The sequence below is a fragment of the Hemibagrus wyckioides genome, linkage group LG29 (assembly GCF_019097595.1).
Source record: "Hemibagrus wyckioides isolate EC202008001 linkage group LG29, SWU_Hwy_1.0, whole genome shotgun sequence".
In the NCBI taxonomy this organism is placed as follows: domain Eukaryota; kingdom Metazoa; phylum Chordata; class Actinopteri; order Siluriformes; family Bagridae; genus Hemibagrus; species Hemibagrus wyckioides.
In genome coordinates, this window is record NC_080738.1 from 2,611,570 (window position 1) to 2,624,836 (window position 13,267).

The 13,267-nt window shown below is 44.0% G+C and overlaps 1 protein-coding gene across 4 annotated transcripts in view; it reads left to right on the top strand.

The window, feature by feature from the left end:
- Positions 1 to 13,267, top strand: part of dlc1 (DLC1 Rho GTPase activating protein) — an 87,387-nt gene that overhangs the window by 72,813 nt on the left and 1,307 nt on the right. For all 4 annotated transcript variants that reach the window (XM_058384140.1, XM_058384141.1, XM_058384142.1 and 1 more), the window contains 12 exons: positions 1,335 to 1,416; positions 2,213 to 2,276; positions 4,118 to 5,661; positions 5,871 to 6,050; positions 6,556 to 6,715; positions 6,810 to 7,017; positions 9,483 to 9,696; positions 9,992 to 10,106; positions 11,179 to 11,385; positions 11,574 to 11,791; positions 11,889 to 12,062; positions 12,252 to 13,267. The exon at positions 12,252 to 13,267 is cut by the window's right edge. In XM_058384140.1, coding sequence (XP_058240123.1) covers positions 1,335 to 1,416; positions 2,213 to 2,276; positions 4,118 to 5,661; positions 5,871 to 6,050; positions 6,556 to 6,715; positions 6,810 to 7,017; positions 9,483 to 9,696; positions 9,992 to 10,106; positions 11,179 to 11,385; positions 11,574 to 11,791; positions 11,889 to 12,062; positions 12,252 to 12,351 — 3,266 coding nt within the window. In that variant the 3' untranslated portion in view covers positions 12,352 to 13,267. The remainder of the gene's footprint in view (positions 1 to 1,334; positions 1,417 to 2,212; positions 2,277 to 4,117; positions 5,662 to 5,870; positions 6,051 to 6,555; positions 6,716 to 6,809; positions 7,018 to 9,482; positions 9,697 to 9,991; positions 10,107 to 11,178; positions 11,386 to 11,573; positions 11,792 to 11,888; positions 12,063 to 12,251) is intronic.

Sequence of the window (13,267 nt, forward strand, 5' to 3'; positions counted from 1 at the left end):
TCTGTGTGTTTTAAATTATCATTAATGGTTGTGGTTTTGTTGCGAGCTCCGACAGAGACGGGGGCTTTATAAAGACACGCAGACCTCTCAACAGCTCCTTGAGCACCTATTGTCATTCCTAATCCCCCTCCCAACACACACACACACACACACACTTCTTTTGCATCGCAGCTGTATTTGTTTGACTGCTGAGATGCAACTTCCTCTACTGTTTTAGCATAGGTGTGTGTGTGTGTGTGTTGGCCTTTCTCCTCCCCCTTGACTCTTTAATCCCTTCTTGAGAATGGATCTCTTTTGTTCTGAGGTCAAAAAGTAAATTTAGCAGAGACTCGCGATACACAACATACATCTTTAGTTTTTGACGATTATATTTATTAATTTATTTAGCAAACAATTTATTGTGCTTGTTGCCATGGTGACATGGTTACGTCATATTAAGCGTGTTGATTGTGAACTGGGAAGAAGGTCCAGGAGTTTAAGTACTTGGGGTCAACAGTCCAGAGTAATGGAGAGTGTGGGAAAGAGGTAAAGAAGCGAGTGCAGGCAGGTTGGAATGGGTGGAGAAAGGTGTCGGGAGTTCTGTGTGATAGAAAAATATCAGCGAGAATCAAGGGGAAGGTGATACAGGACAGTGGTGAGACCGGCCATGCTGTATGGTTTAGAGACAGTGTCACTGAGACAGAGACAGGAGTCAGAGCTGGAGGTAGCAGAGCTGAAGATGTTGAGGTTCTCTTTGGGAGGGACACGGTTGGACAGGATTAGGAACGAGTACATCAGAGGGACAGCTCATGTTGGATGTTTGGGGGACAGAGTTAGGGAGGACAGATTAAGATGGTTTGGACATGTCCAGAGGAGGGAGAGTGAGTATATTGGTAGGAGAATGTTGGACATGGAGCTGCCAGGCAGGAGGAAAAGAGGAAGGACAAAGAGGAGGTATATGGATGGAATAAATGAGGATATGAAGCTAGTGGGTGTAAGTGTTGAGGATGCAGAAGATAGGGATAGGTGGAGAGAGATGATTCACTGTGGAGACCCCTGAAGGGTAAAGCCTAAAGAAGAAGAAGATTGTGAACTGGGATTCAATAACACACAGCTGCCGGCTAATCGGAAGCAAGTATTTGCAGTAGACTGTATTTATACCCAAGGTTGGATTCTGATCGGTCAGAAGGTTTTGGTTAATTGATACGTTAGTGTTCCTACAGTAACGGCTCGGAAAACGTAAAAAGTACGATATATATCCTTTCTTATATAAATAAAAAAACACACACACACGTGATGCTTTAAATTTTTACATAATAACCTCTGTGGTTTTTTGTTTGTTTTTGTTTTTTTAGATGGTCAGTTTCCTATCCAGATCTCGTCAGTCACCAGAGATCATGACTTTTTGGATCGAGATGCCATCGAAGCACTTTGCAGGTAAGCTACACACACACACACACACACACACACACACGTTTCAACACTTGTCAGATTCCGGAAACTTCTACTGCCAACTCACCTACAACCTTTTATTGCCAGAATATCTCTCTCTGCCTGTCTGTCTATCTCTTTCTCTCTTCTCCTTTCTCTCTCTCTCTCTGTCTTTTAATTCCAAATGAAGATGAAGTGGAATGACAGACGCCTGAGACTCGGCAAACTTTTTCTTTCTCATACTTCTCGTCTTACTACAGTAACACTGTACACATTTGGCCAGTGAGAGAAAGACAGACAGGTTGAGTGAGAGAAAGTGAGACGGACCGTGAGGAAGAGTCATGTTTCTAAGTGAGCGAGGGGGTCAAGCTGAGCCCAGCTGGAGTGCTCAGACATCTGGAGGCCATTTCGTGGTGCCAGCCCCTCAGAGCAGACACATATCTAAAAGCCCCTAACTGAAGGTCACATGACCCTATCCAGGTGGCGAGCAGGATAAGCCAGGCGTCTCTTTTGTGGTCTTGTCGCCGACCGTTCAAACGAGTTCCTTCTCCCTTTTTTTTTTCTTCTTCTTCTTCTCTTCCTCTCTTCTTTCTGACTTTCTGTAATCTGGAGCTTATCCCTCAACAGCTCATTATCAGGCAGCACCGCTGTGCTCATTCTTTTTTTCTTTTTTAACTCTTTCTTTCCAGAGAAAGTATTTTCTTTTTTTTGGACATGATTCTGGATTAAGGTTTTTTGTGTGAGACCACAGGGTTCTTACGAATGCGAATTTTTCTAATTTGGGTGTTTGTTCATCTTGCAGGAGACTAAACACTCTTAACAAGGGTGCTATGATGAGGCTGGAGATCACTCCTCAGAGAAAGCGAGTAAGTTCTCTTATTTCCTGTCTCCTCTTAACCTCATTGTCTGTCATCTACTTTAATTAGAAGGAAAGTTTTATTCCTCCTGGCAGGACTCGTCTCCTGAAGGCACGAGTAAAGTACGTCTGTAATGGCTGAAATGAAAGGCTTGCGTTCGCTTTACTCTCCTGCTTTTCCTTCTGTGTCTGTTTTGTCTTCTTTCTTTCACAACTTGCCAAAAAAAGGAAGAGGATATCCTGTCCAGTTCACCATTATGGGATAGTCCGTCCACATGGTTACGGAATGTTCGTGCATAAGTGTGCTTACACACTCCGTGATCCGTGATTTCAAAATAGGCGTGTCAGGAATGTATCGACAAACAAGCCGCCTATATAATCACGGTAGAGGCCATGACTTAACCAAATAAGCACAGTGTTTATGGAGGTGTTTTCGGTGCACGCTACTAGGCCTGAACAATAGCCGCCTTGTCGAGTTTGCCTGTGTGTGTCCTGGTATGAAAGCAGATGACCCCAGTGGTGGTGTTCGGTGCCCGTAGAGTTAAGGAGAAAAAGGTCATAAGCTGACTTAAGGAAGTGATTGTGCCTCCTTTCAGGGCGGCAGACTCCAACTATCCTTGGAATGCATTGATCTTCACGCTCTTGGTCATGCCTTGACCCCTATCTCCTTTATTTCTTTTTCTTCAGATACGCCTCAAGTCCTTTCTTGAATATGTTTGGCACTAAGAGGCAACGTCTGTATTTGCTGCACTTGCAAAGCACTCCAGGAGATTAATTTGTCTCAGCAAATTGTTAAAAATCTTTAATTAATTGTATGATTGCTCACTTTATTGAGGGTGCCAGGGGAAGATCTTCACACAAGTCCCTTTTTTTTGGTTTCTTGCTCTAATCACACTGATCAAAGGGTTCCCGAGCCTCAGGGGCTGTGAAATAACTAGCGTGTTGAGTTTTACGAACTTTTTCCGCCACTGTTATTATCCACCGTGGAGGAGATGCCTTTGACTTGACTACTTAAGTACAGGTTTCCTGCCATGAAGAGCAAAGTTACACACTTGTTTAGGTCATCACCAGTTCACTGTCATTAATCATGCACCAGTTTATATAGTTCATATCATCATGCATATCGTTCAGGCTCAGCGTTCAGACCTCGAAGGTATAGAGCAGACTCTTTTGCATGACTCGTGCAACTTGAGCACAAAACCACTGGAATGTAGAATTGAGCCTCGCTGTGGTATAGGTGGGGTTTTAAGGTCTTCTGATAGTCTTGTATTCTAATGGGGGAAGGGAACTAGACCAGGCTCCAAATCTCCAGCTGGAGGGTAACCCCACCAAAAACCCTTTAACCCCCACCCCTTTATCCCCTGAGGGGGGAATAGATTACCCAGATTAGGGAGAAGGAATGGTGGACATTTGACTCTTGTGACATTGTGAAGACAAGTAACAGATTTTTTCACCACTCAGTTGTCCTCAAATTGGCCACATTATCCACTTAAGTGGACAGGGAGTGTTAGGACATCAGATTGGAAGTTATGTAAGGCTAAATGAATGAACCTCAAACTGGACCTCTCGATGGCCTGTCTGAACAGTTTATTAAATAGATTATGCTTCAGACTGTTTCAGTTTCTTCAGACCACACAGAAATTATTGACCATGTCTGGTACTCTACAGCTAAGGTAATAATGCACCGGCAAAAAAGACAAAGACAAACTGAAATGATACTAAAAGAGGTGGATGTTAGATTTGTGTAGAAATCTAGAAGTTACATGTCTACTTATTTATTTAGTTCTTGTTGATTCAATATAAATGTGATTGTGCTTGATGTTTGTGAAATACTTACCTTGTCATTTCTAGAGTGAAGACTCCGATGAAGATGAGCCCTGTGCCATCAGCGGTCGTTGGACTTTTCAGAGGGACAGCAAGCGCTGGTCCCGTTTGGACCAGTTGGACCTGGATGTCTTCACATCTCCAGCAGGTGATGCTATTTCTGCCCCTACCTTCCTCTACTCCCAGGATCAGCGCTTGCCTGGTGGCCACTTGCTTCGGGAGAGGGTCAGTGCTAGTGCCGAAAGTGTGCTAACAGATCTTAGCGAGCAGCCAGAGGTGGGATCCTTGCACAGTGCCGGAAGTGGTGGTCATGGAGGGTCACGTAGTATTACGGTGCCATCCAGCCCGGCTGACACCAATTCCAACGTAGCTACAGCCTCTACGACCCGTGCTAGCTCTGTTGCTAGTGTGTGCTCTTCTGGGACTTCTGGTGCCAATGAGGATTCGTTTTCTGAAGGGATTCCTTCACCACTTGAACATGGAACTTTTGCATTTGATGCCAGAACCTTCTCAGGAAGTAGTGGGGATAATAAAAGTACACGGTCAAGGGCCAAGAGCTTTTTGAAGCGTATGGAAAGCTTGCGACTGCGTAGTAGCAGCATGTCTTCAAAGCGTAAAAAGAAAGGCTCAGTCAGCAACGGGAGGCTAGAGATTAGCAGTCCAGTTTTGAAGGAAGGTCTGGATGAGGACAAGCTGCGGCAGCTCAACTGTGTCGACATTGCCACACTGGATCGCAGCGGGACCCACAACCGCAGCATCACCTACTCCACACAGACAAGCAGTGGAAGCACAGGCAGCAGCAATTCAGAGACTAGTAGTGGAAGTGCTGTGAGTACACCCAGTCCGATCACGAGGGCTCGGAGCCACAGCACAGCAGCCGGCTCCATAAAGCGGGTCGGGATGTACCTGGAAGGGTTTGACCCATTCAGTCTTGTTCAGGACAATGAGAACCTGGAGATCCGGAACTGTGAGCGAAGGCCTGAGCCGAGCATGACCACGGAGAACAACCTACGGAACCGCAAAAGGACTGATGAGAAGCAAGCGGAACATAAGACGATAGATGAGGAGTCTGGAGTGATATATTTTTATCTTCCTGATGGTCACAAACCGGGCACCTTTCCCAAGTCACTTGCCGATGGTGCTTCCTTTCACCGAAGTGACAGCAGGCCTCATCGCAGGTCCTCCACTTCATTAGACAGTCGGTTGAGTTTCTATGACAATGTGCCGTCTGAAATAGGGGACGAGGAAGAAGATGAACCAGAGGTAGAGGAGGAGGAGCCAAAAATCGAGGACGTGCTAGAGCGAGTGACTGGCTTGCAGCGATTGGTCAGCACATGGACAGAAGCAGGACCTGGTGAGGATGAAGAGGAGGAAGAAGAAGGAGACTCGGACTCGGCTTTGGATTCTGCCTCTCCTTGCCCTTCATCTCCGTTACAGAACCGCTTGATGGAGACGGAGAATGGGAGTGACCAGGAGAGCACAGGAAACCCTCTAGGCGAGCAGGACGACACGGTTAGCGTGAGAGATAGACGAGACTCGGGTGTGGGAGCATCACTGACCCGAACTAACAGGTAAGATGATAAACTCGGACACAACAGCAGAAATATTTGTTAGCCCTGAGAACCAAGTTAAAGCTGCAGGAACTAAAAAGGTTTCTATACTGGTTCCTCAAATGGAAACATACCTAGTGTAGTGCAGTGGGTTTTGTTTGGAAGTGAGTTCAATATTTTTATCATGTTCACTGCTAAGTGGTAATTGTGTGTGTGTGTGTGTTTTGCAGGCCTCAGAAGATGCGCTGGCCCAGTTTTCAGAACTCGCACCGACCGAGTATGTCATCGTCCACGCTGCAGCTCGACTGTCAGTCAGTACTACAGATGAATCTGCTGCAGAAATACAGCCTGCTGAAACTCACAGCTCTGCTGGAGAAACACACACCTACCAACAAACACGGCTTCAGCTGGTGAGTCTCTCACACACACACACACACACACACACAGACCTAGCAACAAACACAGCTTCAGCTGGTGAGTCTCACACACACACAGACCTAGCAACAAACACAGCTTCAGCTGGTGAGTCTCACACACACACAGACCTAGCAACAAACACAGCTTCAGCTGGTGAGTCTCACACACACACACATGCACATGGGTCTCACAGTGTGAGACAATCACCCAGAGTGTAAAAGTTCAAGGGTGTGTGTGTGTGTGTGTGTTTGCATGGCTCTTCCCTGCTTTGTCTCTATCTGTTTACCCTGTTTCTGAGGAAGGTGGAAACAGATTTCAGCTGCCCTCCGCCTTTAGAAGTTTCCTTCTCACACACACAAACACACACACACAGTGCACTGAAGTACACTGTATATTAAAAAAACACAACTCTGTTATAGTGTAACACTGGGTATTTATTTTTCTCAGGTTTCGTAAATGAATTAATATATTGCGCGTGTGTGTGCGTGTTTGCAACAGGGCCGTACCCAAGTTCATGAAACGGATGAAAGTGCGCGACTCAAAGGAGAGGAGTGTGTTTGGCGTGCCGCTGCAGGTGAACGTGCAGAGGAGCGGACAGCCATTACCGCAGGGCATCCAACAGGCCATGCGCTACCTGCGCAACCACGGCCTCGACCAGGTGTGTGGGAGGGATATATACACACACACACACAGAGAGACACACACACATTCTTTTACCCAGATGTGTAAGGGTCCTGCTGTCTCCCCTGCAGGTGGGCTTGTTCAGGAAGTCAGGGGTGAAATCACGCATTCAGGCTCTGCGCCAGATCAATGAATCGTGTGGCACAGAAGGGGGCGGAGTCAGCTATGAGGGCCAATCAGCTTATGACGTGGCAGACATGCTGAAACAGTACTTCAGAGATCTACCTGAACCGCTGGTCACCAGCAAACTGTCTGATACCTTCCTGCAGATCTATCAGTGTAAGCACACACACACACACACACATATATTACTTCAGATTTTTGTATAAGGTTTAATTTAATTACTTAATTTAAAAGATTATTTTTTTCCCATTTTTAAATAAATAAATATCTTTATTAAAGTTCTGTATAATTTTGTAAAAAAAAAATTGTAGTCTTTATAAATCACTTTTAACCTAGTTATGTCAATTTAATATTTTTTTTTAAATTTTTTAAATTTTACATTTAAGCCCTTTTTTCAAAATTGTTTATCTTGTTATTTTTGCATCTCTTTTTACAGTTTAAATAATTACTTTTTTTTCTTTTTTTGTGTCATCTAGAGGTTACTCTCGCATTTAGACTTTAAATATTTGGGATTTTTTAATTTAATTTTTATTTTTTAATTTTTTCCATTTTGTTTAAATCCATTTTTTAACCAAGAACTTTCTATGATTTTTGCGATTTTTAATTGTTTTTTTTATTTTTATATTCTTTATTTTTATACTTTTTTATTTAGTCTCATTTAAAAAAAAAAGACTATATTTGGTATTAAAATGTAATATTTTTAAGAATATAATTCGAAATAGAAGAAGAATTTAATTTTTAATTCTTAAAAAAACAAACAAAAAAAAAACACACACACACACATCAGTCCATGGCCTGGTCTGACTGGACTGAGTTAGTGTCTCAGAGTCTCCCCCTACAGGCTGTTCTTAAAGACCCCTGAGTTCAGTTTCCATCCATCCATCCATTCATCGATCCATTTTCTATACCCGCTTTATTCCTAATTAGGGTCACGGGGGTCTGCTGGAGTCTATCCCAGCACACATTGGGTGAAAGGCAGGGGTACACCCTGGACAGGTCACCAGTCCATCACAGGGCCACACATATAGACAGACAACCACACACACTCACTCCTATGGGCAATTTAGAATTACCAATCAACCTAATGTGTATGTTTTTGGACTGTGGGAGGAAACCCAGAGTAAACCCACACAGGTACGGGGAGAACACGCAAACTCCACACAGAAAGGCCCCTGCCTGTTCGAACCCGGTTTTCGGACCCCGGACCTTCTTGCTGTGAGGCCACAGCGCTAACCACTTAATATTTATTTATTTATTCATATTTTACATCATTCCTGTTTTTCCCTATAAATGTTTTTAGAACGAAAGTTTAGAACACAACGTCATGCAGTCTGACGAAACCTCAGAGTTTCCATCGCTGAAAACGTCGTAAACAGTTCGGAAACAAACCTTCTTTTATTTAGTTCTGATTTTTTACGACACTCATGATTTCTCTGAAAAGCCCTGAAAAAACAGGCCTGTGTGTGTATGTATAGCTGACCACGGGTCAACATTCCTGCTGGACAAGTGGCTTCTGTGTGTGTGTGTGTGTGTGTGTGTGTGTGTGTGTGTGTTATTCCCATAGCCTGAGGATGGTGAAAACATATTACACACATTCTTACATAACTGACATTTAACATTCCATCACTTCACGGTGCTTTAAGTCTCCCGTAGGCGTAACCCTGATTACCACATCATCCTCACACACTGGACTCATTCATTCTTTTCTTTTTTTTAAAGCTTCCAAAAATGTGCGCTAAACAAGAATCGGTTTCTTCCACTGGATATAAAAAGAAATAAGATCTTTTTTTTGCACTTATGAAACAAGATTACATCATTTTTTTGGGATGAAATAATCCAATAATGCAACAAACTGGAGTTCGCAAACTCTGCATTGTGTGATCAACACACTCATCGTCGCTAAGCTAAGCGCTAATTCATTGTTTGCTTAATGACTAATATCTTTTGCAATGTATTTATGATTTACGGCGATACAGACTCTGTGCTGCTGACAATAATGGATAATGCCAGTGCTGTACACTGCTAATTAGCCAAACGCTAATGCCAACATGTTTGGATGGATGGATGATATATATAGATAGATGATATAATCCAATAATTTGACAATCTGGAGTTTTCAAACTCTGCATTGCGTGATCGACACACTCATCATCACTAAGCTAAGCTAACCGCTAATTCATTGTTTGCTTAATGACTAATATCTTTCACAATGTATTTATAACTTATGGCAATACAGACCCTGTGGTGCCGACAATAACAAATTAAACCAGTGATGAATGCTGCTAATTAGCCTAATGCTAGCATGTTTGGGATTAGCAAGATTTTCCGTATTCTCAGGTTCTGACGCGGTGTAATAGAGCGCAGGTTCTGACGCGGTGTAATAGAGCGCAGGTTCTGACGCGGTGTAATAGAGCGCAGGTTCTGACGCGGTGTAATAGAGCGCAGGTTCTGACGCGGTGTAATAGAGCGCAGGTTCTGACGCGGTGTAATAGAGCGCAGGTTCTGACGCGGTGTAATAGAGCGCAGGTTCTGACGCGGTGTAATAGAGCGCACGTTCTGACGCGGTGTAATAGAGCGCAGGTTCTGACGCGGTGTAACGGCTTTATTTTTTCCTCCTGCAGTTATTCCTGTGGAACAGCGTCTGCAGGCGGTGCGCGCCGCCGTGTGTTTACTTCCTGATGAGAACCGGGATGCTTTACACACGCTGCTGTGTTTCCTGAGTGACGTGGCGGCCAACGTGAGCGAGAATCAGATGACCTGCACCAACCTGGCTGTGTGTCTCGCACCGTCACTGTTTCACCTGAATACCGCCCGCAGGGACGCATCCTCACCCAGGTGTGTGTGTGTAAGAGATAGAGTGTGTGTGTGAGAGAGAGAGAGAGAGAGAGAGAGTGTGTGAGGAAGAGAGAGAGAGAGTGTGTGTGTGTGTGTGTGTGTGTGTGAGAGAGAGAGAGAGAGAGTGTGTGTGTGTTCAAGTGAGTGAGTGTGTGTGTGTGCATGAGAGTGAGTGTGTGTGCGTGAGTGTGTGTAGGTTTATGAACATATTTACTTTTGGATGCTGTGGTTAAAGTTTTATCATTAACAGAAATGTGTGTGTGTGTGTGTGTGTGTGTGTGCGTGTGTGTGACAGAGTGATGAGCAGGAAGAACACACTCGGGAAACCGGACCAAAGAGACCTGAATGAAAACCTGGCAGCAACACACGGCCTCACGCACATGATCCAGGAGTGCAGGAAACTCTTCCAGGTTCGACACACTCCTACTGTCACTGCAGAGAAGCTCGTTATCTACACTTCACACACACACACACACACACACTCTCTGTATTACACACACTCACACACACAGTATTACTTACCCTTTCTGCTAATAAAATCTTTTATTGGCTAAAGCAGGGTCGTCCTGATCCCATGTTAAAATCTTAGATAATGGACTTATCTGGACAAAAGGGACAGGAAAACACACACACACACAGAGGAAGAGACGTCTGTCACAGCCTCACACGAAAAGGAAGGCCATAGACATGAACAGGATTTTACACACACACACACACACACACACACACACACAAACAGGATGAGAAATAATGACCTGATTGCTGTCCAGCTGATCTGAAACTGAATTATTGTTGTATTTTCACGGCGGTCAGCTGCGAGTGCACAGCTGGGAGTGTAAATAAGAGTGGACAGGAACGGGATGGACGAAAACATCCGCTTTTCTTTTCCTTTTTTTATTTTTTTATTCTATTTTTATTCAGATGAACAAACACGAGATGTTTTCTTTCTTCTTGTTCCTCACAGGTCAAAATGTGAAAAGATAAACATACCATAAGGAAAAAAGTTCACATAAATGTTTGTTGTAAAGTGCAAAAAAAACAAAAAACAAATGCTTGCCTAAAAAAAATTTTTTTTTGTTATAATCCATGTCCATTAATTATTCCATGAAGTTTAATAATTTGTCTACAAATCAAAGATTATCCTTATTTTTATTTTATTTATTTATTTTCTTCTTGTTCTTTCTCTTATCTTATTATTTATTATTATTTAAAATGTTTGTTTTTTTATTATTTGTAGTTACATTTATTATTATTATTATTATTATTATTTGTTTATTTTATTTTTAGTTTTATTTATTATTATTATTATTATTATTATTATTATTATTATTATTATTTTCTTCTTAATAATAATAATAATAATAATAAAATCACTCTATACTGCGTACCCATAAACCTGGTTTCTGCCCGGTGAGGGTACCTCCTTCATCTGGACCTGCTCTGAGGTCAGTGCTGATGCTGAAGGTCTCTCCGTCTGTCCAGATCCCTGAGGAAGTGTGCGGCTGCAGGAACTCCTACATGGAGCAGGCTTTAGTTCCCCCTCGCATGGAGGACCTGCTGGACGAGTCTCAGGGCTACAGGAGCCTGGTGAAGGACAGCATGGACGCTCTGCTTAAAGAAGCCAAGGAGAAGTTCAGAGGCTACGATACCTGCTCGACCCCTGAACATGCTGAACTGGCGTACAAGAAGGTACACAGCACTCGCTCTCTCCTCTCACACCACGTTGACCCTCACACTAGCACTCTCCTCTCGCATCACATCGACGAGCACACTCACACTCTCCTCTCGCATCACTGCCTGTGGAGACAAAACCGGGGACCTTTTTGCAACTTTACAAACTTAAAGATGATGATGAAGGTGGTGTGTTGATGGTGCAGGTGCACGATGGCTGGTCACTGCGGCAGTGGAAGGTGTGTGTGGACATGGCGACTGGAGTGGACGAGGTTCTGCAGCGAATCATCCGTGAGCAGGAACGATGGGATGAAGATCTGCTCGAGAGCCGTGTGATCGAAACACTCGACAACAACACGGATATTTATCAGTACATCCGCAACAACATGGCGCCAAATCCAGCCACCGACTACGTGGTGCTGAGGTGAGACACACACACACACTATACACGCAGAAGTACACTGGTAATCTGTGATAAATTCTCTTATTCATACGTTTAACTGTGTGTGTGTGTGTTACAGGTCATGGGTGACTGACCTCCCTAAAGGTGCGTGTGCGTATGTGTGTGTGTCGGTGGAGCACGAGGCTGCGCCAGTACTTGGTGTACGGGCCAATGTGATGACCTCACGCTACCTCATAGAGCCAAGCGGCCAGAACAAGAGCCGCGTCACACACATCTCCAGAATAGACTGCAGGTACACACACACACACACACACACACTACTTTCCAGAACAGACTGCAGGTACACACACACATTTCTTTCCAGACCAGTCTGCAGGTACACACACACACACAACTTTCCAGAATAGACTGCAGATACACACACACACACACACACCATTCCAGAGCAGACTGAACTCATGTGGTTGTGTGTGTGTTACAGGGGTCGGTGTCCAGAGTGGTATAACAAGCTGTATGGCCACCTGTGTGTCTCTGAACTGGTGCGGATACGAGACTCCTTCACCTGCCCACTGGACAAATGAACACACACACACACACACACACACACACACACAGACGCACCTGGACCAACAACGATGAAGAATCTATAAATCACACACAAAGACAGCATGTTGATCCTTCAAGCTACGGTCAGAGGTCGTGACCTTTGCATTCTAAGATAAAAAGGTCATGTGACGGAAAGGACTGGAACGGACACACCTGCTGCTGTGACATCATCAGTGATGTCATGGAAGGACTTGAAAGGGGGGAGGGGAGGGGAGGGGAGGGTTAGGGTGCTACTGCTTCTGAGAAGCAAGGGGTGTGGGTGTGTGTGTGTGTGTGTGTGTGTGTCGTTGACATGTGAGACATATTCCATGCACTGGCACCCTAGTAGAGAATAGTATGTACACCTCTACCTGTGTGTTGTGTGTAAGATTCTGCATGATTATTTACAGCTCTTTCACCATACCTGCCTATAGGATGGATGGATGGATGGATGGATAGATAGATGGATAGATGGATAGATAGATAGATAGATAGACGGATGTGTATAGATAAAGGAGAGATGTCCGAATCGGTGGTGGCTGGAACACCTCGAAAAACTTGAGAACGCGTGACGGGTGCGCTAACAAGAACCGCTTTCATTTCATCACGTATATAAACTTCACGTGAACCTTCTGTTTAACAAACGTTCTAGCCACGTTACCCTTATACCCTTGTTGCTATGGTTACTTCCTGAAAACCTTCCGTCGCCTCGCTCCGTTCTTGTGGAGTTTAATTCAAACGTCTGATTCTGGTTTGTATTTAACGTTTGTTTAAAGTTCGGCTCGTTGTCATGGTTACATTCCAGCATAGTTACCGCTTATTATTATTATTATTATTATTATTTCAGAACTGTGATTCATTTCTGCAGCCGTGATGTAAAATCCGATCGTTTCAGTGAATATTATTTTAAAA